This window comes from Rhinolophus sinicus, chromosome 1 (assembly GCF_057876585.1).
Source record: "Rhinolophus sinicus isolate RSI-liver-muscle chromosome 1, RSI-T2T, whole genome shotgun sequence".
In the NCBI taxonomy this organism is placed as follows: Eukaryota; Metazoa; Chordata; class Mammalia; order Chiroptera; family Rhinolophidae; genus Rhinolophus; species Rhinolophus sinicus.
In genome coordinates, this window is record NC_142501.1 from 42,403,789 (window position 1) to 42,427,066 (window position 23,278).

Genomic DNA, 23,278 nt, shown 5'->3' on the forward strand with positions numbered 1-23,278 from the left:
CTCCTCCCTTGATAGCAGTCTTGGCACTCTCTTTTTCCACAAGACAGCCCTTCCTTCCCTCAGTACTGCTGTCTGGCCCAGACTCTCCTGCTTCCCAGCCACTCACTTTCTGTTGCATACACGCTTGACTTCTGGCTACAGGGTCAGCCACAGTTGTCTTCGTGTTTGTGCTTCTTCCTAAAGCATAATTCAATCCTTTGTTCATTGCTTCTGTGCCATACTCACAAGTGGACCACCCAAGACGTTTCCAACCCACCCAAGTTAGCACTTGCACGCTGATCTCAAAACAAGGGCAGGAAAGATCACTGTGTAAGGTGCACGTACACACTCCCTCTCTCGCTCTCTCATTCTCTGTCTCCGGTGGTCTCTGATCACAAAGCCAAGTTTCCCTTGATTTCCTCCATGGATTTATTACAGTTTTCAGTCTCAACTGCTACACAGAAAATGGGAATGTAATTCAATGTATTACTTAAATGACATCATTTAAAATAATTGTTTTCTATCTTAGGAGTTTTCACTGATTAACAATTTACTGGTTCAGTATGGTCTTAACATAAATTAGAAGTGGGGGAAAGAAGTTTACTGCCATGCTAGGTAAGTATTTGAGAAACAAAAGGCCAGCATTTACCATTCTGCTCAGTTTTGATGGCTCCTAATTTGATGTCGGCCCATCGAAGGTGGCTCCAATTTGAGCACCTTCTCCTTTCCCTCAAGGTCCTGGTGTGGTTAAGTGGCTTTTGCTTTCTTGGAGCTTTTATCACACTCATGTGGAAGCCCTGGCTTATGAGACGGGCTCTAGCTCTCAACACACCCCACTCTTTAGCTGTTCCTGAAGAGCCTCTGTTACCCTCCCAGACCAGCACCAGCCACCTTGTTCCAGATCCCCAGAAGTCAGGAAAAACATACTGACGAGTTTTTAATCACCTGCCTAAAGCACCTCCACATTTCAGAAAACATTACACACAACAAAGGTCAAGGTCTTGGGAATCAGTCCGCATTTTACTTTACAGTACATTCATGTAAGTTCCTGCATTTCCAAGGTAACCAGATCACATTCAGATTAGCACTGCTGGTAACAAAATTATACAACTACCCTGGCTTCAAAAACAAGATAAGATGATACACATTAACAAGTCTTTCCCTTTAATACTGCAGAAGACAATACATCACAAAAATAAAATCACATGCCTTTTACAATCCAGTGTGAAGGCATATTATTTATGTTAAAATTAAACAATTTGGGACATGGGAAGAATAAGAACAGTTTCAAAGCTGAAGATCTCTAAACTTTCCCCCAACGCCATCTTTCTCTTCTGACCACCAGTTGGCACGTTCAACATCAATGCCTTGGGAAGAGAGAGACAGTGGAAAGCAGGGGATCGTTTAACTCCGAAACTCATGGCTTCTTAGGCTACTTCTGTGAAAACTACGTAAATAACCTGAAATTCTAAAAAAGAGTGATATTAACAAGAGATGGTAATGTAGGAAGCCCCTGGAGAACATTCCTCCAGTCACTAATGGGAAATATAAGCCGCAAACATTTCACAAAAATGGAAAACTGCATCACATAGAGTAATATATTAAGTTTTGAAAATACACTTTCACTTTACTGAATGAAAACACTGTGATCCATATTCTGGTCTCGAATCAGCTGAGAAAAACAGCTGTTACCTCCATCTGCAATATTTTCAATGGGCGATCTTCCATCATTACTATCTAAGAGAGCAGCTGACCAATAGCCCCAATCCTTGAAAAATATAAGAAGCCAAACTGAACTATAATAAAGACTAGAATGGATTAGGCAGGAATAAATTCAGATGCGTGAGAAAGCAAGAAGTTAGGTTCGGGTCTCTTTCCTAGATAAAAAAGATGGTTACAAAACACTTTGGACCCAGGTCCAACACAGCTGGAATGATAAGGTATTAAAAATGCAAGCCCCCAAGCGGAACAACAGCGTGCTTATGTAGCACCTTTCTCCTAGAAGTTCAATGTGCTTTAGTATAATTATCAATTAACTGCATAATTAAGTACATGATTCAGAATATACTTGGACTTATGAATTCCAGTGACTAAAGAGTCCCCGCCACTTGCTGCTAAGAAATTTTTGAGTCCTGAACGTATCAGGTTATAAATGAAATTGATACTCATCCTTTGCTGACTCCGAAAGAAATACTACCCTTTCGGGGCTGAAAAATATGATGGGAGAGGGAATAAGACACTTCTTAGGAAAGCCACAAAACGGCGGATGAGAAACCAGAGCCAGTGCATCTTTTACGACCCCAGAGGAAAGTCCCCAGCAGCAGGCTGAGCAAGGGGAGCAGTGGTGTTTTTGAAACCAGAGTGACTTGTAGCTAAATGCCTAACAGTAAATTCACATAGTAAAATGCAGAATAAGTCAATGTATAGCCAAGGTTTCCATTATATCTAGAAATAGGTTTTATGCTTTAAAAAAAAATTGCAATGCACTCCAAAAAAATGTTTTCAGATAATTCATGTACAACAGAAGGCACTGTTATCCGCATAAATCCATTGATTCTGCATGGCAAAAACCTGAGACGTGCAATTCAGTCCTCTAAAAATCACCTTGGTCATTCATCCTTTGGAGCATATGATTTGTCCTTTTCAGTCCAATGATTTTGTTTGCCGTTAAACTCATACATACAGTAGCTGCTTAAAATACATATTTCAGGGTGAGAAAGGTCAAAGCGGAAGGGGAGAGTGGGTGAAAGTGCTGCCCAACGCCAGGCGGTGACTGGCAGAGCAGGAGGGCTCCAGAGCAGCCCCCTGCACTCCTCCCCGACCCCCACATCCCCTGGTGAAATAAAATGTCACGGTGACGCCTGGTCACTGGATGTTGCTTCTTTCAATTGTTGCTGGGCATCGTCCCAAAGTTAAACGCAGAGAGGACGCCTTTGTTTTCAAAGGTGAAGCCTCCCTGTTGTTCAATCTTCTTCTTTGCCTCTAGTATTTATCGAGAGAAAGGGAAGAAAAGAAGAATATTTAAGGTGACGAAGCTAGAAAGGAGCTTAAAGGAGCCAGATTCTCTACACTCAGCACCGTGAAGGAGTGTGACGCATGGTCCCAACTGAGCATTCACCTTTAACAGATGCAGCTCAGTAAGCAGCTGTGTTTACTCTCATGGGAAAACTGTTGGCTAACAATGAGCGAAACGAAAACAAGTCTCCAAGTTGAGTTCCACTAGCTCCATATTCTCTACTCCTGAAAGGACGCCCACACCTCTCGTACCAAAAGGAGATTCTATGCAGAACTGACAATCTAAGTCAGTGCACAAAAACTGGGTTCTAAACTCTAGATGCCTCTTCCGTGATGTTTCCCAGGAAAATATTTTTGTAATTACAAAATCCTTTCCATTGATTTTCTAGGAGTGACCATAATGATGTCTGCAGAAAACAATGTCTCTATCTCAATAATCGAAAATCAAGAAAAATCACCAACATGTAAAACCCAACAAATAGAAATGGAGACTTTCTAAAAATACAAGGTCCTTGCAAGAACTCATAAAGTGCCGTTGGTCCATCTGTGGTTAAGATGTGGAGGTGGGTGATCCAGCTGATTAACTCTCCCTCAGTGAGACTCATCCCAATCCTTACATCTTACATTTGGCTCCAAATAGGATAAGGAAATGAATGACACCACCATTACAAGAAACATAATACGTAATGCACAGTGTTTTGCAGAGCTAAGATATCATGAATGATTAAAAAGATCATACAATATAGACAGTTCCTTATTGTATTGAAATGTTAGCTTGTAACAATTTAAAAAACAGTATGTTGGTGCCACCAGGCTTATCAAATAAGACAGACTTTGGAGCCCAGTCCCCCGGGCTGACCTGCCACCGTCCGCCGGTGCTCGGCCAGCGTGTACACCTCCTGCAACGCTCTCCTCTGGTCCTCACTGAGTGGTGCCATCAGCAGCTGGTACCAGGCAGCATCCCGATTCTGCACAGCTGTTGCATTTAGAGGTAGGGGAGGGAGGAAAAGGGAACGCAGGGACAAGTAGAGAATAATAATGACAATCAAATTACAATGAAATGATTGCAGACAGTAAGAGACAAACACAAAGTGATGAAACTTATTCCAACCAAGGATTACTTCCAGGTGCCCACTTAGTAGCCAACTATGTGGGGCTAAAGGATGGCTGGGACATCGAAAATCTCTCTTTGCCTAAGTTTCCCACCTCCTTCGCCATCTCCTCTTCTTTCTAGGGTTTAGTAATTATGAATGCTCCCTAAAACCCAGATCTTGGGAAACACCTTTCCCCACTTTTCACCATTTCCTCCAGAATTCTCATATTACCTGCAGCTTCAGCATTGCTCTTACACCAAGAACTCAAATTTGTACCTTTAGGCAAAACTTTTCCCTAAGCCTCCTGGACTTTTCCATTTAGACAGCTTGCCTCAAACTCAGCACAACCAAACCCAAATCTAACATTTTATCTCCCAAACCTTCTTTATCTCCCCATTTCCATCATAGTTCTATCAGTTTCCTAGTCAACCACTGTAAATCCCTAATATCCTTAACTATGCCTTCTCCACATCCAATCCTCTACTGGTTTCTTAAAGTCTTTCTCCTGTATGCGTCTTTCCATCAAATACCATCCTCCCACTCCAGGACCCTATTATCCTAAATCAATAAAGTAATCTCCTAATGCTTTGTTCCAGAGTCTACACCCCACCCCCACCCCCACCCCCCTACCCCGACCCCCGTCAGTTCTCTTTGCACATCATCACATCTCCCCTGAAGGAAACTACCACTTTCCTGAGGTCACTTCCTTACAGCAAAACATCCAACAACTCTCCAGCGGGAAATGGGATAAAGACTACCTCAGTCCAGAATTCAAGGCTACCACAATTTGGTCCCATTTTATCACTTCACAGAGATTTAAGCACTGGTCTCTATATGCTGATCCAAAGCTGGTTGCCTTTCTCTTGAGGAGCAATTTTAAATACATACCCTAACATCCCACCCAAGACCTAAAAGCTTCCTTGCTGCTTATGATGCACACCCACGTCTGGAAGCAATGGCCTTTGAGCACACCTTCCCCATTCCCATCTCCACATTTATGCTCTTATGTTCCCCGGGCTTTGGAATGTTATTCTCTGCACCCTATCTAGTTCCTGCTAAATTTCAATAAAACAGAGGTGGTTTTACCTTCAGTAATGGTATGTTTAGCAACACTAAATCATGCCAATATAGGATACTAGCATTGCCTTGTTAGTAACAATATTTTATACACAAGGATATTCATTTTAATATTGCTTGTAACAGCAAAAAAAAAATGGAAATACTTTTATGTCCATCAATGGAAATGAATTATAGCATGACCATGGAAATAATATATAACTATAAAACAATCTACATTAATAAGATTTTTTCATTGTGATTTCTTTATAATAGTTATATGACTATTTTCATTGGTTAATTATTTATTTTTAGTTCTATAAGTTTTCCATTTACATCTTCCATCTTTATACTAGGTTACTGGTCTTACTCATTTGTAGGTCTTTGTTAACTGTGAATCTTAAGCCTATGACATGTATGTGGCAAATATTTTCTCCCAATCTTTTATGAATCCTTTAACTGTACAGTGTCCTTTACTATACAAAATTGGTAAATTGCTTATGTAGTAAAAAGTTACTCTCTTATGGCAACTGGACTCTGTTCCTTCCCATGAGGACTGTGAATTGCTAATAAGTTTATGGCCATAATTTTTAAGCAACATATGACTGAGTACTTCATTCTTTTTTGTAGAAATGCTTATCCATTGATCTCTAGAGGATGTACAACTACACAGATACTCTTGCCTGAAATTATGTTTGTGAGGATGACCTGCAGCCTCCCCTGCCACTCTACAAGGAAGAAGGTTGCTGCAACTGGGTGAGGGGTAAGTCACTGTTATTCTCTCTCATTTTGTATATGTTTGGGGATTTCCACAATAAAAATGAAGTTTTTTAAAAGAATCTAAGTCAATTTAGGGCAGATCCCAAAACAACTTCTAATAGGAGGAAATGAAGAAAAAGTTTAGAAAAAATATCTGAAGACTTAGGGAGTAAAGACATACTTAGTAGTGCTTGCGTAAAAAATTGGTATTCATCCACACTGTTGTCAAGGTCAAGTGGAGTACTGAATCCCTCAAGGGCAGTTTCTTCCAATACTTCTTCATCCCAGTCATCATCATCTTCCTCCTCATCTTCGCCTCGTCCATTATTAGACTGCATTGCTTGTGCAGTTACATTGGCCTCCTCTTCGTCACTTGAAATCTCCTCTGTGAATCCGTTATTTAAAAGGAATCAAAACACATAAGGACAAAATATAAAATTCCATAAAGAAAACAGAAATTATAAAATGATATTCTGGAAATGAAAAAAAACTACCCCGTAATTTTACATAAAATTATAAAAAACAATCCTTATCATTAGTTTGCTAAACTGAAAATGACTATCTTCCTCACTGAAAATAATTTCCAACTATGCTTAAACCTGTGGTCCAGCTGAACATTGTTACTGTTTTTCTATGGCTGCCTCATGTTTATTAATATAAAACACTATTTAACCACAGATACCCAATTAATATTTTTGTCAAAAAAAAGACATAAAATAATTGTACAGTCAGTTCATGTGTTTTAAATAACAATGCCCTCCCACTGAGAATTCAGGTCTCTTAACTATGAACTGCTCAGAAATGCTCAGGTGAAGAGATCATTTCTACTAATAGAAACAGACAAATATAGAAATGTAAAGGAAAAATAAAATAGCTACATGTGGGTTGAAAAGTTAAAAGGTGAATTGTATATCGCCATGGATTCTGTTTCTATTTTCAGTGCCCGTGTGTTCTAAGCAGTAAGACCAGTATTATAAATAACCAGAAGACAGAAAACACTTGGATTAAACTGTAAGATAGTTTTAGAAATAAGGCAAGAAGCCATAGTTTTAACCACATACATTAATGTGTGTGTGTGTCTGTGTGTCTGTGTGTCTGTGTGTGTACACATGTACACATATATATACAGAAAAGTTATAATTACAAAGACAGCAAGAAATACCTTTGCTAGTTAATTATTCTATACTTTAGTAAGAAATTCAACAAGGAAGTCTGGGATATAACTAGAAAAATTTCCCTCAAGTCACATTAATTATAAGCTAATAAAAAGTGAGCAATATAAGAAATTAAAAAGAGAACATCGTAACATACTAAAAAGGAATTCTATAATTATTGGCATCTATTTAGCAAAAAAAGGGCCAGCCCGGTGGCTCAGGCGGTTAGAGCTCCATGCTCCTAACTCCGAAGGCTGCCGGTTCGATTCCCACATGGGCCAGTGGGCTCTCAACCACATGGTTGCCGGTTCAACTCCTCAAGTCTCGCAAGGGATGGTGGGCAGTGCCCCTGCAACTAAGATTGAACACAGCACCTTCAGCTGAGCTGCCTCCTGATTGGCTCAGTTGGTTGGAGCACGGGCTCTCAACCACAAGGTTGCCAGTTCAATTCCTCGACTCCCCGCAAGGGATGGTGGGCAGCGCCCCCTGCAACTAGCAACGGCAACTGGACCTGGAGCTGAGCTGCGCCCTCCACAACTAAGACTGAAAGGACAACAACGTGAAGCTGAACGGCACCCTCCACAACTAGGATTGAAAGGACAACAACTTGACTAGGAAAATAGTCCTGGAAGTATACACTGTACCCCAATAAAGTCCTGTTCCCCTTCCCCAATAAAATCTCAAAAAAATATATATATATTTAGGGAAAAAAAGCTTCTAGTAAAGAAATAGTACTACAAAAAAATAGTGTTGCATGTACTCCTGGAAAAGTTCTGATTTTTCCCAATTTAAGAAATACCTGTTTTTAACCGAAAGAGGAAAAACTCCATTTAGAGTTGGATAATGTTTTACCTCCTGGGCCCCAGTAGTAATATTAAATATCATTAAATAAAATAAAGATCTAATATTCTTGACTCGAACAATCTTATTCTAACTCTTGGTTAAGCAAATCACCTTCATTTACGTACTTTATTCTAAATTCATAACATGCAAACTACAAATATCTCCCAATTATAATTTTTGATGATGAGTCACCTAAGAACTACGAAAAGAAAAACCAAGCACTCTCTACTAATCTGCTGTACTCTGACACTTCTCAGTCTCATGGTTAATTTAACTCATAGCTGCTGCCTTCATTGAGACTGAGCACCAAAAAACAAGCAAAAAACACTAGGTTGCTAACTTATTTAAGACCACTTAATTCTATTATAAATGTATGTCCCAGGGTGTAACAACATTTCACTAGGCTCAATAATAAATCTCTAAAGTGTCAAAAAATGAACAAATATAAACTTATATCAATGATACAATTAAGCCAACCAAACCCAAAGTATTCGTTAAATGTGCAACAGGCCAAAAAATGTAAATTTGTTCAATGACTACAGATTAAAATTCAAAGAAAATGCATGCTCAAATCAAAATCAATTCTTGCATTCACTGCAGTTAGAAGACTTTACCATTTTCTTCCATATCAGTTTTCTCTGCTTTTGAGCGATCTTCCCGGTTTACCAGTTGTCTAGTAGCACAGACCTGCTTGAGGCCAAGGAAAAGGAAAAGAATTGAGGGCACAATCTGTCCCACCACAGCATCTACTGCAGGAGGTCGATTTTGCAATTCCAAGAGGATACTCAGTCCTATTATACACATCTTCCGGTCATGATGCCTGCAAATTATGAAGGAAAAAAAAATGTACACATAAGGAATGAGGACAAATTCTGAGGAAACTGCAAAAAGGAATGTCCAAGGTGTACTCTAAGGTTCATTCATTGGAATTATACAGAGGTCTCTCCCATTTTGTAACAAACGAAATCCTATGTAAATCGAGTTTTGTAAACCAATTATTATCCTCAAAGACTTATGGGAGTCTGCAATCAGTATGGTGAAATCTTGCTGTAATATCAATTTATAATTAATATAAATGCTATATCTGGGTCTTGGAATAACAAGTTGTATTAAATTAAAAACACCTTATTTGACAGCATAAAATTCCTATCCAATGGAAAAAATGAAGAATTCCTTAGACTTTGTCTTCAGTAAATTGGTCTACAAGGTTTCTTGGCAGATATATGGTACACTAACCCCAGGTGTCAAAAGCTATTTCAAAAACTCAGGATCTAATAAGCTGAATTTATGGCTGTAAGTAAATCTATTAAATGTCCTCTGCTGTAACACAAAATAAGGAAAATTTAACTATGAAGGAAACATTTGACCAATATACATTACACACATTTTTCTACTAAATTTTTCTTCTAAATAGTTTAAAACTAAAAATATTGAGAATGAAAAGACTACTATATTGCATAACACCTAAGATTGCAGACATGAACAAAAATTCATGTGCAGTAATTCAAGTTGTTTAAAATGAGTAATATACAACAAACCCAATGATGAACATATTACAAGCTTCTGTTATTCTTCATTATTTTCATTGACTGATTCATTCAAGTTACTACTGCCAAAGTAGTACGCTATAACAGGAACCGTACTCATCCTGAGGGCTTTCTCATCCGTGTTGACCCTAACTAATAGTGCATCTCAAGTGTCAGGAGGATCAAAGCAGGAAAGATGATTATCTCGTGGGACTCTTAAAAAGTCCAAGGAAGCACAATCCAAGCATGCCCAGTCCATGCAATAGCTGAAATGGACATTCCATCTCTGGAAAGCTGCTTATAGATGCTAATAAAGAGATAAGCGTACCAACTGCGTAACTGAGAATGACCAAACCTCTACTTCCTGAACCTTTGTCACAGAAGACTTTAATTAAGCACAATTTCTGTTTTAGAAGTATGTTTTTCCCTTCAAGGCTTTAATAAGAAATCTGAAACAGGGACAAATCCCAATCTCCTACAAATAGAAAAATTAGAATAAACATAGCAGCTTATAAAGATCTTCCCCCACTCGTACTCTACATCCCAATTCAGGCCTCCATCATCTCCCCACCACTTAGCAGTGTCCTAACTACTTCTCCTGTTGGAATTCTTTTCCCCTCAGCAAATTTTTCTAAATGATCTTACAAAACTTAAAAAGAACTTTAGTTACTTCTAATGTGTTAAACTAATCAGTCAACAATCTAGCTCAAATTTTCTAACTGTCAGTACTATGTGTTGGGTCACTTGAGGAGGGTATATAACTACTACTTTGGAATCTCACTTTTCCTGTTAGGAAACGAGGAGAGTGTTTCCCATAAGGCCAAACTCTCCTACCAGGGCAGCGTCTGGGCTACAACCAATCATTCTGACCTCACATTTGAGAACAGACTCCCTTGAGATCTGAAAAGAGTCCACAGTCCAGGACAGTACATTATATCTTTATCAGACTGGTATTTTCCTTAGAAATCTTACTCCATTTAGAATGTTTTTATCCACAGACACTTAGTAGTCATGGAACCAAGACGGATATTAATTTTTGTTACCTAGAGATATAACAACACACACAAGTCAAAAGCAAGTGCAGAAAGTCTATACCTAATTTTCAGAGGCTACGTTCTTTCCACTAGATTATACTGCTGAAACACATTCTTAATTCTCTAAAAATTAAATATGTTAACAATACACTATAAAACAGTTCTTAAGATATGAAAATTATCTTTCTATATGCTATTATATGTACATATTTTAAAAATCAGCTTTCCAGAAACAGAAAAGCAGTATAAAATGCAGAAGACACATACCCAAGAAAACAGTCTGTATCATTCATCCATTGATTTACAAATTGTACAGTTATAGGTCCAGGGTTGTGAGGCAACTGAATTCTTTCTAAGGTATGTAGCAGCAAATCAGGGTTGTAGTACAAGGCAGCAATTGCAACCTGAAGACACATAGTACGGAGCTCACTAGTTTTGACCCCTCGGGTTAATCTCTCCAAGACAAGTTGAACAAAAAGTGGAATGCACTAGAGGGAAAGAAAAAAAGAGAGAATCAATCACACACAGAGAAACCAAGTAACTTTTATAGAATGCTGAATCTTGGTAAAAGTATAATCGATAAATAAAACTATTTTAATGAAAATAAAACTTTTGCTTATTTAAATCATTTTTCAAGATAGTAAATTTATATTCTCATAAAAATCTGGAGAGGTGAAATGGCCAAAGAGAGTAGCACCAAAAAGTCTCCTTCCCCTTTAAGTGCAGATCACAGTTAGTTGGAGATTGGCCTACAAGAGTCCACACCCAAATGATGGCAATATCCAAATGTGGACTTAGCCTTTCCAAGTTTAAGATAAATGACTATGGTGAGAAATCAAATTAGGGAGATCAACAAATAAGACTCAGGATAAGCATGATGTGATCAGAACTTCTCTTGAGAAAGAAAATTCCTGTTCGTATAAGAGAAAATGGTGAACTTGACACATTAAAACAAAATCATCTCACTCCAATTCTAAAATAAAACATTGATGAACTAATTGTATTATAAATATTTGCCAATAATTATTTGTCAATTGATATGGCTGGGCTGAAGTTATTTATGTAGAATAAAATTTTGAGGTCTCCATATAAGTTCATTTTAAAAGTAAATTTTTAAAATCAAGGTTTCAGGGGAGGATGAGATGAACAGGTAGAACAGGATTTTTGGGGCAATGAAACTACTGTGTGTGTTACTATAAGGCGAATACATGTCATTATAAATTTGTCCAAACTCATAGAATGTACACAAAGTGTGAACCCTAATGTATACTATGGACTTTGGGTGATAATGATGTGTCAGTGTAGGCTCGTCAGCTGTAACCAGTGTACCACTCTAGTGGGGGATGTTAGTAATGGGACAGACCGTGCACGTGTGGTTTACGGGAAATCTCTGTATTTTCTGCTCAATTTTGCTATGAAGCTAAAACTGCTCTAAAACATAAAGTTTACTAAACAATAAATTAAAAATCAAGGTTTCACGTAGAAATTTAAGTCAAATTTAGTGTTTTCTTTAGTAGGTGAAACTATAAAAACATTGGCATCAGCAGAATACTAGCCTTGTTTAAGATGACATATTAAATCAAAATACATGACTATACGAGTATTTGGTACTTTTAAGACTACAAGTTTATAACGAGATGACTAGTTTAACTCTATTGATTTCTGCTCATATTCTGATACAGAGGCATCTGTGTTCTGATTTGATAGAACAACATAAGGAACATATAGGCTACGTTAAAAATTATTACTATGGTCAAAGAATTACTGTGAATCCATGAAGCAACACAAAAAAATGTAAACTAAGCTCGAAAAGCTCTTTTTGAGTTCTTTTAAAAATAAAGTTTTACTTTAACAAATATTTACTATTACATGCAAAGCCATTAAGAATATAAAGAAACCTTGAGGTTTTAAACTAGTAAAAACTAAAATTATCCTTTTATATTACATTGAAACAAACTCAATTATGGGAACTAGTTGAACAGACTACGTAAATCCACAAATATGGAACTATGCAGCTTCAAAAAGGAATGCAGAATACCTCTACATACAACTATGGAGTGACATGCAGGATGCATTATTAATTGAAAGTGTCAGGATTGAAAAAAAATATGTATAGTATGCTACTACTTAAGAAGGTAAGGAGAGAATGAATATATCTATATGCTTATTATTTCAAATGAAACATAACTAAAAACTGGGGGGTGGGGGGAAATGGGGACAGAAAGTAAGGGTAGAGGAGACAGGGATGTAAGCTAAACTTTCCTGAACATATCTGATTTTATAAATTAGGCTTTGGAACTATGTAAGTTTTATACATTCATTTAAGAAAAATTTTAAGCAACCCCTAAAAATTAAAATAAAATGAAACAAATTAATCAACCAAACAGGGATTATTTTAAATGACTTTAAAATTTAATGATTTAACTATATTTTCACTACACATATCCCTAGTACATGGACATACCCTGTGGATAAAAGGAGCTACTGAAAAATCTTAAACTGTTTCTAGTAATTATGTGTTGGTGATAACATTAACATAATTGTTCTGAGACTATATGTACATATAAGTGAGATAAAGCAAGTGAGTAATTATGAGGAGAACCAGGACTTTTGGTATGGGAGCTAGAGATTAGGTTAAGTAAAAATAATGGAGTCCTGAATTTGAATTGAAAATTTCTGCATGTACTAATGATTTATTAATCTGAAAAAAAAAAAAAAAAAAAGACACAATATGCATTACCTGGCTCTCGTATGTAGAAACAATAACCAACTCAATAGCAATGAATATCTCCTGTGCTTAGTCTTGAAATACCACTTCCCATTTCCCAGGGTAGGGCAAGAAATGTCCAAGATGAACCTGAACATCTAGTCACATCAGATAGCAAGGAAACTACCAAATACTACTAGGGTCACATCAAAAGCACTCATATGACAAACTCAAGAGGCTCCCCACTGGCCAAACGGTGAAACGACTTTCTTTCCTCACACTACATATAAAAATTAACTCAAAATAAATTAAAGACCTAAATGTTAGGGCTAACAAGGAATCTTTTTGTTTTCCAAATCCAAGGAACATGTATTAATTGTTGTGATGGTGCTGTTTGGATAATGCGGTAACATACATTGGTTCTTCAAAAGATCAACAAAACTGACTCAACTGACCAAGGGGGAAAAAATAGAAGACTCTAATTACTAAAATCAGGAACAAAATAGAGTCATTACTACTGACCTACAAAAACAAAAAGAAATACCGGTGTTTTATGAATTGCATGGCAACGAATTAGTTAAATGAAAAGGACAAATTCCTAAAAAGATGCAAACTACTGAAACTGACTCAAAAAGAAATAGAAATATGACTAAATCTATAACAAATAGATTGAATTAGTAATTTAAAAACGACTCAAAGGAAAAGCTCAGGCATAAACGGTTTCACTGCTAAAGTCTACCAGACATTTAAACACCAAACTCCACAAACTCTTCCTGAAAATAGAAGAGGAGGGAGCACTTCCTAATTCATTCTGTGAGGCTAGCATCACTCTGATACCAAAGCCAGACAAATATATCACAAGAAAAAAAAATTGCAGGAGTAGTTGGTTAGCTCAGTTGGTTAGAGCATGGTGCTGATAACACTAAGGTTGCCGCATGGGCCACCGTGAGCTGCGCCCTCGTTAAAATAGATAGATAGATAGATAGATAGATAGATAGATAGATAGATAGATAGATAGATAGATAGAACCTATTTACTCTGCTAGCAGGATGCCTACACAAATTGTCTTAAAAAAAAAACACTGCAGATCAATATTTCTTATGAGTATAGACACAAAAATAATTTTAAAAAAACACCAGCTAACTGAATCTGGAAATATATAAAAAGGATCATACTCCATGACCAAGTAAGATGTATACCAGAAATGCATGGTTGATTTAACATCTGAAAATCAATTAATACGATACACCATTTCAATAGAATAACAGACAAAAACCACGATTATCTCAATAGATGCAGAAAAAGCATCTGACAAAATTCAACACCCCTTCATGATAAACACACTCAACAAACTAGGAATAGACAGGAACTCCCTCAACCTGATAAAAGGCATCTATGAAAACCCACAGCTAACATCAGACTTAATGGTGAAAAGACCGAATGCTTTCTTTGTCCCCTAAGATCAGAGACAAGACAAGATGTCTCCTCTCACCACATCTATTCAACATTGCATTGGAGTTTCTAGTCAAGGCAACCAGACAAGAAAACTAAAATAAAAAGCATCCAGATTGGAAAGGTAAAACGCTATCTGCAGATGACATTTAAGAAAATCCTATGGAATTCACTGAAATGTTATTAAGACTAATAAACAAGTTTGGCAAAGTTACAGAATACAAGATAAATATACCCAAAAAAATGTATTTCTACACACACGCAATCAGCAGCTTGAAAATGAAATTAAGAAAACAATTCCATTTACAATAGCACTAAAAAGAATAAAATACTTAAGAATATTTTAACAAAAACTTATACTCTGAAAACTCCAAAGCGTGTTTGAAAGAAATTAAAGATAACCTAAAAAAAAAGGAAAAACATCCCATGTTCCGGGACAGAAGGACTACATATTCTTAAAACGACAATACTTCCCAAAGTGATCTACAGATTCAGCACAATGCCTGACAATCACAGCTGGCTTCTTTACTGAAATGGACAAGCTTATCCTAAAGTTTATATGGAAATGCAAGGGACCAGAATAGCCAAACAATCTTGCAACAGAACAAAATTGAAGAACTTAAACTTCCTAATTTCAAAACTATTACAAAGATACAGTAATAAAGACACTGCAGCCCTAAATTAAGGACAAAAAAAATTAATCAAGTAGAATGAGAAGCCAGAATTACAGTCAATTGATTTGATAAGGGTGCCAAGACACAATTCAATGGGGAAAAAATAGTTTTTTCAAGAAATGGTGATGAGACACCTTGATATCCACATGCAAAATAAAGAATTTGGACCCCTTCCTCACACCACATACAAAAAATACCTAAACATTAGTGCTGAAACTATAAAACTCTTACAAGGAAACATGAAATCTTTGTGAACTTGGATTTAGAAATAATTTCTTAATATGACACCAACCACAAGAAACAAAAGGTTAACTGGACATCATCAAAATTAAAAACTTTTGTGCTTCATAGGACATCATCAAGAAAGTGATGACAATCCACAAGTTGAGAAAAAATTTTTGCAAATTATCTGATAAAGGACTTGAATTTAGAATACATAAAAACTCCTATAACTGAATAATAGACAAATAATTAAAAATGGGCAAAGGATCTGAATAGACACTTCTCAAAAAAAATATAACAACATTATTTATAATAGTCAAAACATGGAAATAATCCAAAAATCCATCAACTGATGAATGGCTAAAACTAAATACAATATATCCTTACAGTGGAATAGTTAAGCAATAAAATGAAGTACTGATACATGCTATCACATAGATGAACCTTTGAAACATGCTAAGTGAGAGAAGTTATTCACAAAGGCCCACATATGATTTCATTTATATGAAATTTCTAGAATAGCTAAATCTATACACTTTAAATGGGTGAACTGTATGGTCTATGAATTATACCTCAATAAAGCTGATATAAAAAAATTACAGAACTAAAAGAAAAAAGACACAACTCCACAGTTTTACTTAAACACTTTTTTCTCAGTAATTAATATCACTCCACAATAACATCAAAAATAAAATTAATCCTATTGAAAATTTGTAATACTGTTTAAATCAGTAAACACTTCTTTTTGCACAGTATCTTCATTTCTGATTAAAAAAGATAATATGGGAATAGTGCAATAGCACACACAAAAACAAAGGGAAAATGCAAATCTCTGGAAATTCAATTGTGCAGAATTTACACATTTATCTCCTTTATGATTTGCTTGATAGCCCCGTAAATTATTACATTTATTTCTGTGTATCTTCTTCTCAGCTAGAATGCAAAGTACAATTTCCAAATTGCATGGGTATTTTTCTTTGTCATTTAAATAGAATGTGCACCAGCAAGCACAAACTGTAGGCTATCTTTTTTATTTTTCATCATAATATAAACAAGTGTTCATCAGGCATCTAAATCTTAAATATAAACATCAAGCATGAGATTTTCCATAGAATATTAAATGTAAACATTAAGTATGAAGTTTACCTGATCAATTCCTCTTCCTTTGCACTGAAGAATGATGACTTCAAGAAGTTTGGCTGCATGACATTCTGCATCTTCTCCTGCATCTCCACACAGCACCTGCCGTAATTAAAATTAGCTCAGCAGTGAGTGGCACTGCATAAAACTTAATTGGGTCCACATGAAGCAAATAGCCCATAAAAATTCAGCAATTAGAATCATAGATCTGCTTGCTTTTTAAGTTTACCTTGCCAACCCAAAGAGGGAGGGTCAAAATAAAGTCCATCTGTCTTCCTTATGTACTCAGATTCCTTATAAGGAACAATAATTCACTCACTTAAGCTTGGATTAATAAAGTAGGCTATATGAGTTAATTACCTAGGTAAATGAAGCTTCCCTTTAAAGGCACCAAAACAACAAAACAATACAATGAAATTTCAAAATAAATAACCTTCCTTTTAAACAATAAAACTCTGTATTTTTGATCCTTTTGAATTCTTGTCCATATGCACCCACTTATACATGATAATAACCATAATTTAATACTATACACTTTTTAATTTCACCACATAGACTTTATAATTAGAAATACTTTCCATGGACATTATAACCACTTAGGACTTCCGTGTTGCCCCGAAAATAAGACCTAGTCAGACAATAAGCTCTAATGCGTCTTTTGGAGCAAAAATTAATATAACACCTGGTTTTATTTTAATATAATATAAGACCCGGTCTTATAAGACCAGGTGTTATATTAATTTTTGCTCCAAAAGACGCATTAGAGCTGACTGTCCGGTTAGGTATTATTTTCGGGGAAACACGGTATATATATATGAATGTAACCAACTTTACCATACTGTTCCCCTACTGTCAATTCTGTATCTTCACTATTATAAACAATTCCACAATGTACACGTTCATATGTTAAATTTGGAATACAGTTGCCTTATAATAAGGTCCCCAGAAAAGAGATTTGTAGAGTAGACGCATGCTTAAGTTAGAAATTAAGCTCTTCCTATAAGCAGCCTGAGGTGACCTCTGAAAATGTTTTGCCATTCATTTGACCCAGATAACCCCACAAAAATCATGCAAAATCTTCGTGTTCACTTTGAGAACACTTGTGAAACTGCCAGGCCATCATGGATATGCATATCCAAAAAGCCACCAAGTACGTAAAGGATGTCACCTTACAGAAGCAATGTGCCATTCCATTGTTACAATGGGGGAGTTGGTACGTTTGCCTAGGGCTAAGAGTGGAGCTGGATGCAGGGTTGGTGGCCCAAACAGAGTGCAGAATTTTTTACTGCACATGCTTAAAAACGCACAGAGTGATGCTGAATATAAGGGTTTAGATGCAGACTCTCTGGTCACTGAGCACAGTCAGTGAACGAAGCGCCCAATACACTGCGCAGAATTTACAGAGCTCACGGGAGGATTAACCCCCACATGAGCTCCGCCTGCCACTCTGAGATGATCCTAATGGAAAAAGGGCAGATTGCTCCAAACCAGAAGAGGAGGTTGCACAGAAGAAAAAGATCTCTCAGAAGAAACTGAAGAAACAAAAACTTAAGGCCCGGGAGTAAATTCAGCATCAAATAAATGCTAATAAAAGTTAAAAAAGAAAAAGAAGAAAGATGGAATAATTAATTAAGAGTTCAAACAAGACATAAAAGAACACTTTACCCAAAGAATAAAGGTGAGACAGAAATTTAAAATACAGACAAAAAGAGGTAACAGAGAGAAACCAAAACCAGATTTATTGGAAAAAGACAATGAAATAGACAAGTTTTATAAAAATTATTTTTTAAAAAAAGCAAAGAAAACAAAATTTAAAAATATTAGGAATGAAAAATGTATAAATATAAATAAAGGAGAGACTGAAAAGAGAATACAATGGGGAACACTCTGTTCCTTTTGTATTTATAAACTTAAATGAACTGGATAATTTCCTAGATAAATACAATTTAAGAAAACTGAATTAAAAAGAAGTTCCAGGTAAGATAACAGATTGAACACTCCTGTTTAATTTTATTTCTCCCCAAAAGGCCATTAAAATAAAAATAAAGAGACTTTAGAGGCATATATCCACAAAGATGGAGAAAAGGAAAAAAGAAGACAGCTTTAAAATTTTGGAAGCTAGAAAACAGATGGATCAATGAGGTGAACAGCAAGCAGGTGGTGGCCAAAGCCAAGAATCAACCCTATGTACATAAATTTAAAATTCTACCTCCAGGGCTGTGTATCTAGATTCAAAATGTGAATGGGCACTGGAACCAAAATGCTTGCTTCAAATCCCAGTTCTACCACTTACTAGGTGTGTTTTTAGAAAAGCTACTTAACCTCTGTGTCTTAATGTCCCCACCTGTAAAAGCAGGACAATAATACATCTACCTCATGGGGCTTTACGATATAGACAGAAAAAAAATCACTCCCTTTTCCCAAAATTGCATTTACTTTTTTTTTAGTTTGCTGATTTTGTTCGCCCCTCGTGCAAATGAGAACAAAATACAGCGAGTGCCAAAAAAAGATGTATATATATTTTAAGAAAGGAAAAAACTATTAAAATTGTAATAATATATACCGATAACAAAAGATGAATACAAATCACGTTTGACTTCTGCAATTACAAGAGGTGCTCAAAGTGGTTACCATCAGCGTCCAGACACTTCTGATTACAGCAAACTACTGCTTGAGCAACATTGACCAGTCAGTGTCCACTTGTATACATTTTTCTGGCACCCCCGGTATATTTCAATAATTTAAAAATTAAATTAAAAGTGCAGGACATGCTTACCTTTCTACACTACCTGGGTTCAAATCTGGCTCCAACACATAGTAGCTATGTGACTTAGGACAATTTACTGAACTTCAGGCACAATGCAAGAAACTGGGGTTCAGTCTCCTCTTTGACAAAAAAGTGATACCTTCCTCAGAATGCAGTCAAGATTAGATAAGTTTACCTGTATAAAGCGCTAGGAAATACCTGGTATATGGTTAAGAGTTCAGTAAGTATTAGTTACTATTAAAACCAAGAATGTGAAATATATTGTAACTACTTGACAAGTATAGTGACATCATTGTAAATATCACTTTTACTCTAGCTGCTATAACACAAAGCACCTGTCAGTTACTAATGGAATATGTAGAACTGTTACGTTTTCTGCTTGTCCCTTTCTCGTCCCCTTTTCCTCACTAGCTGGTGTCACTATAACTTAGGAAAAATTGAAGACTGCCAGGTGATTATGATTTAACAAGCTGGGCTATTACAGAGCTAAATGAATCTTTTAAAAATTATGATCCTACTCCTACAGTTTATACGTGATGAAACTTAGTGCGTTCACCAAATCTCTCAGGCTCTTTTTAACTTAACTGAGATCTAAATCAGGTGCACTGATTATCAGTGCAGTGCTCTTAACAGATCCTGGTACGCATCTCTTCCAGTGAGGAAAACAAGTTGTGCACTAGTATTTTACTCCCAACTCCAAAGCCAAACTTTGAGGTCTGGCTATTTGAGCTTTCTAAAATCTGCCAGCTCTAAGCAATACAGCTTTATATTTATGTATATACACATGTTCACCTAATGGAGAAGGGAAGCATTATTTAGTCATCAGTGATTCCAAGCTATAACCAATAGAGGGCCAAATCTAACCTATGACAAAGATAACATAGTAGACAATCATGTTTGTGCATAAATATAACAGTTGCCATTATGTGTGTGGTTTATAAATTATCCTGGATTGAGCTAAATGATGCTGTTTTCCCAACTATTTCAATTTTTTGTCTTACATTATTTATATTCAAATTACCTATACCTAGTGACTTCCAATAAATACATTCAATTAAAATAAAAATCAATGATCAACAAATTGTGTGGCTATTTTCCTAACACTTTCTTTAATCAAGTAGCAAGTTTGCATTTTTGAAAGAAAAAAACACAAAAATTATCTACCTTGAACATTATAGACAGCTATAAAAGTGGCAAACATTCTTAGCATAACACACAATATGAAATTTTCAAATTATATCAAAGCTCCATTAAAAAAAACAAAATGACAAAAATATGCTGATGTAGGAAATACAGAACTAAATGTATAGGAAACAAATTGAGAGTGTCCTGCAGTAAAATATTCAAATATTAGTAAGAACCATTAAAACAACTGATTAGGACATGCTTACCTTTCTACACATTGTAAAAAGTATTTCTAAATGCTTCGGATTTGATAATAAAGTATTTGTATCTATTGTCACATAATTATGCAGGAGAGGCATCATGTCTGGAAAAAAATTTCAAAATCCCAATGAGACGTGAGTAACAGGAATAGAAATAAATTATTGCCATTGAAACCAAATTTCTGTTACACCCACACATTACTATTTTCCTTTACAACCACAAAACCCTAGAAACAAAAGTGATAAATCTGCCCTATTTATAGATGAGGAAAATGTGGACCAGAAAGATTAAAATCCTCATCATTTATTGCAGTGAATGCTCTGAATTTTCCTTGTTTCCACAGCACTCGTCATCATCATCTGACGTGCTGCATATTTTCTTGCTTGTCTGTGTGTTTCCTCACTTCTCTTCTCCCCTCACTAAAATGGAGACATCGAAAGAGCAAGGTCTATTTAATTCACTGATGTGTTGCTGAACTTAGAACCGTGCTTGAAATATAACCAGTACTCCGAAAATATTAACTGTATTAATGTATGAAAAATATGCTCTGATTGCAAACTAATTTAAGATACAATAGAAAATACAGTTACCCATATCCCTGAGGCTGAACAACACTGCCATTATAGCCCCACCCTTCATTCGACAGGGGAATAAGAACAATTATTTTCTGATTAGCAGTGGAATCATCTGTCTCTACTTCAAGTGTCTAAGGAAATAATATCTAGACATAGAAAAGCAAAAATGTTACGTGGTCAAAGCCATACCTGTAAAATATTCAAAACAATCCTGCTGAAACACCTTATATAATATACCTAGAAGCTGCCACATTTCAGGGGAAATACCATGGCAGGTTAAACTATATGCCAGTGAAAGAATTTCTTCATAGAATTCTAGAAAGAAGAAAATCTCTAGTTAGAATGCGAGGAAATAGCAAAAATTAAGCACAAAGACCACATGGGACAGGATTTAGGCTATTCGCTAACGCGTATTAATTACTCTTATATCCAACATATTTTTGAGCATCCCTTTCTCAGTATTTACGTCTTCAGCTACATATATTTTCCACCTTTCATTTCTTACCAAGACTTGTCCCCTACTCAGTAAGACAAGGCAAAGATTTGTTTTTACTAAACTTACTCTGCGAAAACATAATTTTTTTAATAATTTGTGATATATAAAATATAGTTTATACTTATAAAACTATAATAAAAATGGATACACATTATCATATATATCTCATGAACAGGATTTTAAATTTAGAAATAATTAATATTCTTTGCAGAGCTTAATTAAGCTATGCTAAAATATCTGCCCGTCTCACATATTTCTACAAGCTATGTACACTGGACAGTATTTTGTCAATTTACATAACTTGTAGAAATTGTACAGTATTTTTCAATTTACCTCAAGACAATTATACCCACTATAAAGCATTATAGAAATGGGGTCTAAAGGGAATGTTCTGGTATTTGAATATATATTTCTTATTACTCTTAGTAAAAAGGAAATTATATCTAAACATACAATCAGAAAACATAAACCTCAACATAAAAATTTCAAATAATTCCTACTATCTCACTGAGCAAAAATATCTAACTTCAAAGTTTTTCCTCTTATTAAAAAGAACTGGGGCAGGGAGGGAGAAAAAAAAAAAGAACTAATATTTGCCTTGGAAACCTGAATTAAGTTTTTTTTTCTGTAGCGTTACTTAAAACTTAATATATTCAAAAGCTAGTTATACAGATATTTGCCTTCCTGAAAGCAAAATAAGAAGGAAATCACAAATAATGGGAAATAACTGGTTATGTAAGACAATCGCTTGGAAAACAACAAATTATCTGAATATAAAATATCTGAAAGTTCTGTTCATCATCACCCCACCTTGGAAGATGAAAAAAGAAGAGCAAATGCCGCTTCCCAACAGGAAGCCTAAAGACAGAAGAGGGGCCCAGTATTTCCTCTCACACCCTTGACAGCTGCAACACGTGTATGACCGGGCCACTCAGATGCACAAGAAGAGGACTCTGAAGCTTGAGGGAGAAACTAGGAGGATGAAGCTGTTACAGATTATTTTTTGTGACTGTCGGAGTCTGGACCCAGTGCTGACAGAGACAGCACAGGCCTTCTAAGTGGACCATTTCTATGGCAGAATCGGCTGGCTCTAGCCACCGCCAGCCTTCCCACTGACTCAGTGAGCTACTAACTATCCTTCCACTAAATTCCATTTATACTTCAATGGACCAGAAGTTATTTCAATTTTTCTCAACCAAGAAAACTATCTGTTAGGGTAGGATAGCTTTACTAAGTTTGACTTCCTATATAAGACCAAGCAGTTAAGCAGTTAAAGCAGTAATAGTTAAGCCTTCCTTCTAATAACAAAATTATTATAAGTAAATTAGCAAAATGAAAACAAGAAAGAGAGGCAGAAAAAGTGGGATAATGAAAAGAGACTGGACCGAGGATATAAACA

General features: G+C 35.9%; 1 protein-coding gene across 3 annotated transcripts in view; it reads right to left on the bottom strand.

Annotated features, from left to right (window-relative positions):
- Window positions 1-978: 978 nt before the first annotated feature.
- Window positions 979-23,278, bottom strand: part of IPO8 (importin 8) — a 60,825-nt gene continuing 38,525 nt past the window's right edge. For all 3 annotated transcript variants that reach the window (XM_019737152.3, XM_019737141.3, XM_074325859.2), the window contains 8 exons: window positions 21,573-21,698; window positions 20,814-20,911; window positions 16,662-16,757; window positions 10,728-10,948; window positions 8,515-8,720; window positions 6,085-6,288; window positions 3,854-3,970; window positions 979-2,961 (listed from right to left, as the gene is read on the bottom strand). In XM_019737152.3, coding sequence (XP_019592711.3) covers window positions 2,864-2,961; window positions 3,854-3,970; window positions 6,085-6,288; window positions 8,515-8,720; window positions 10,728-10,948; window positions 16,662-16,757; window positions 20,814-20,911; window positions 21,573-21,698 — 1,166 coding nt within the window. In that variant the 3' untranslated portion in view covers window positions 979-2,863. The remainder of the gene's footprint in view (window positions 2,962-3,853; window positions 3,971-6,084; window positions 6,289-8,514; window positions 8,721-10,727; window positions 10,949-16,661; window positions 16,758-20,813; window positions 20,912-21,572; window positions 21,699-23,278) is intronic.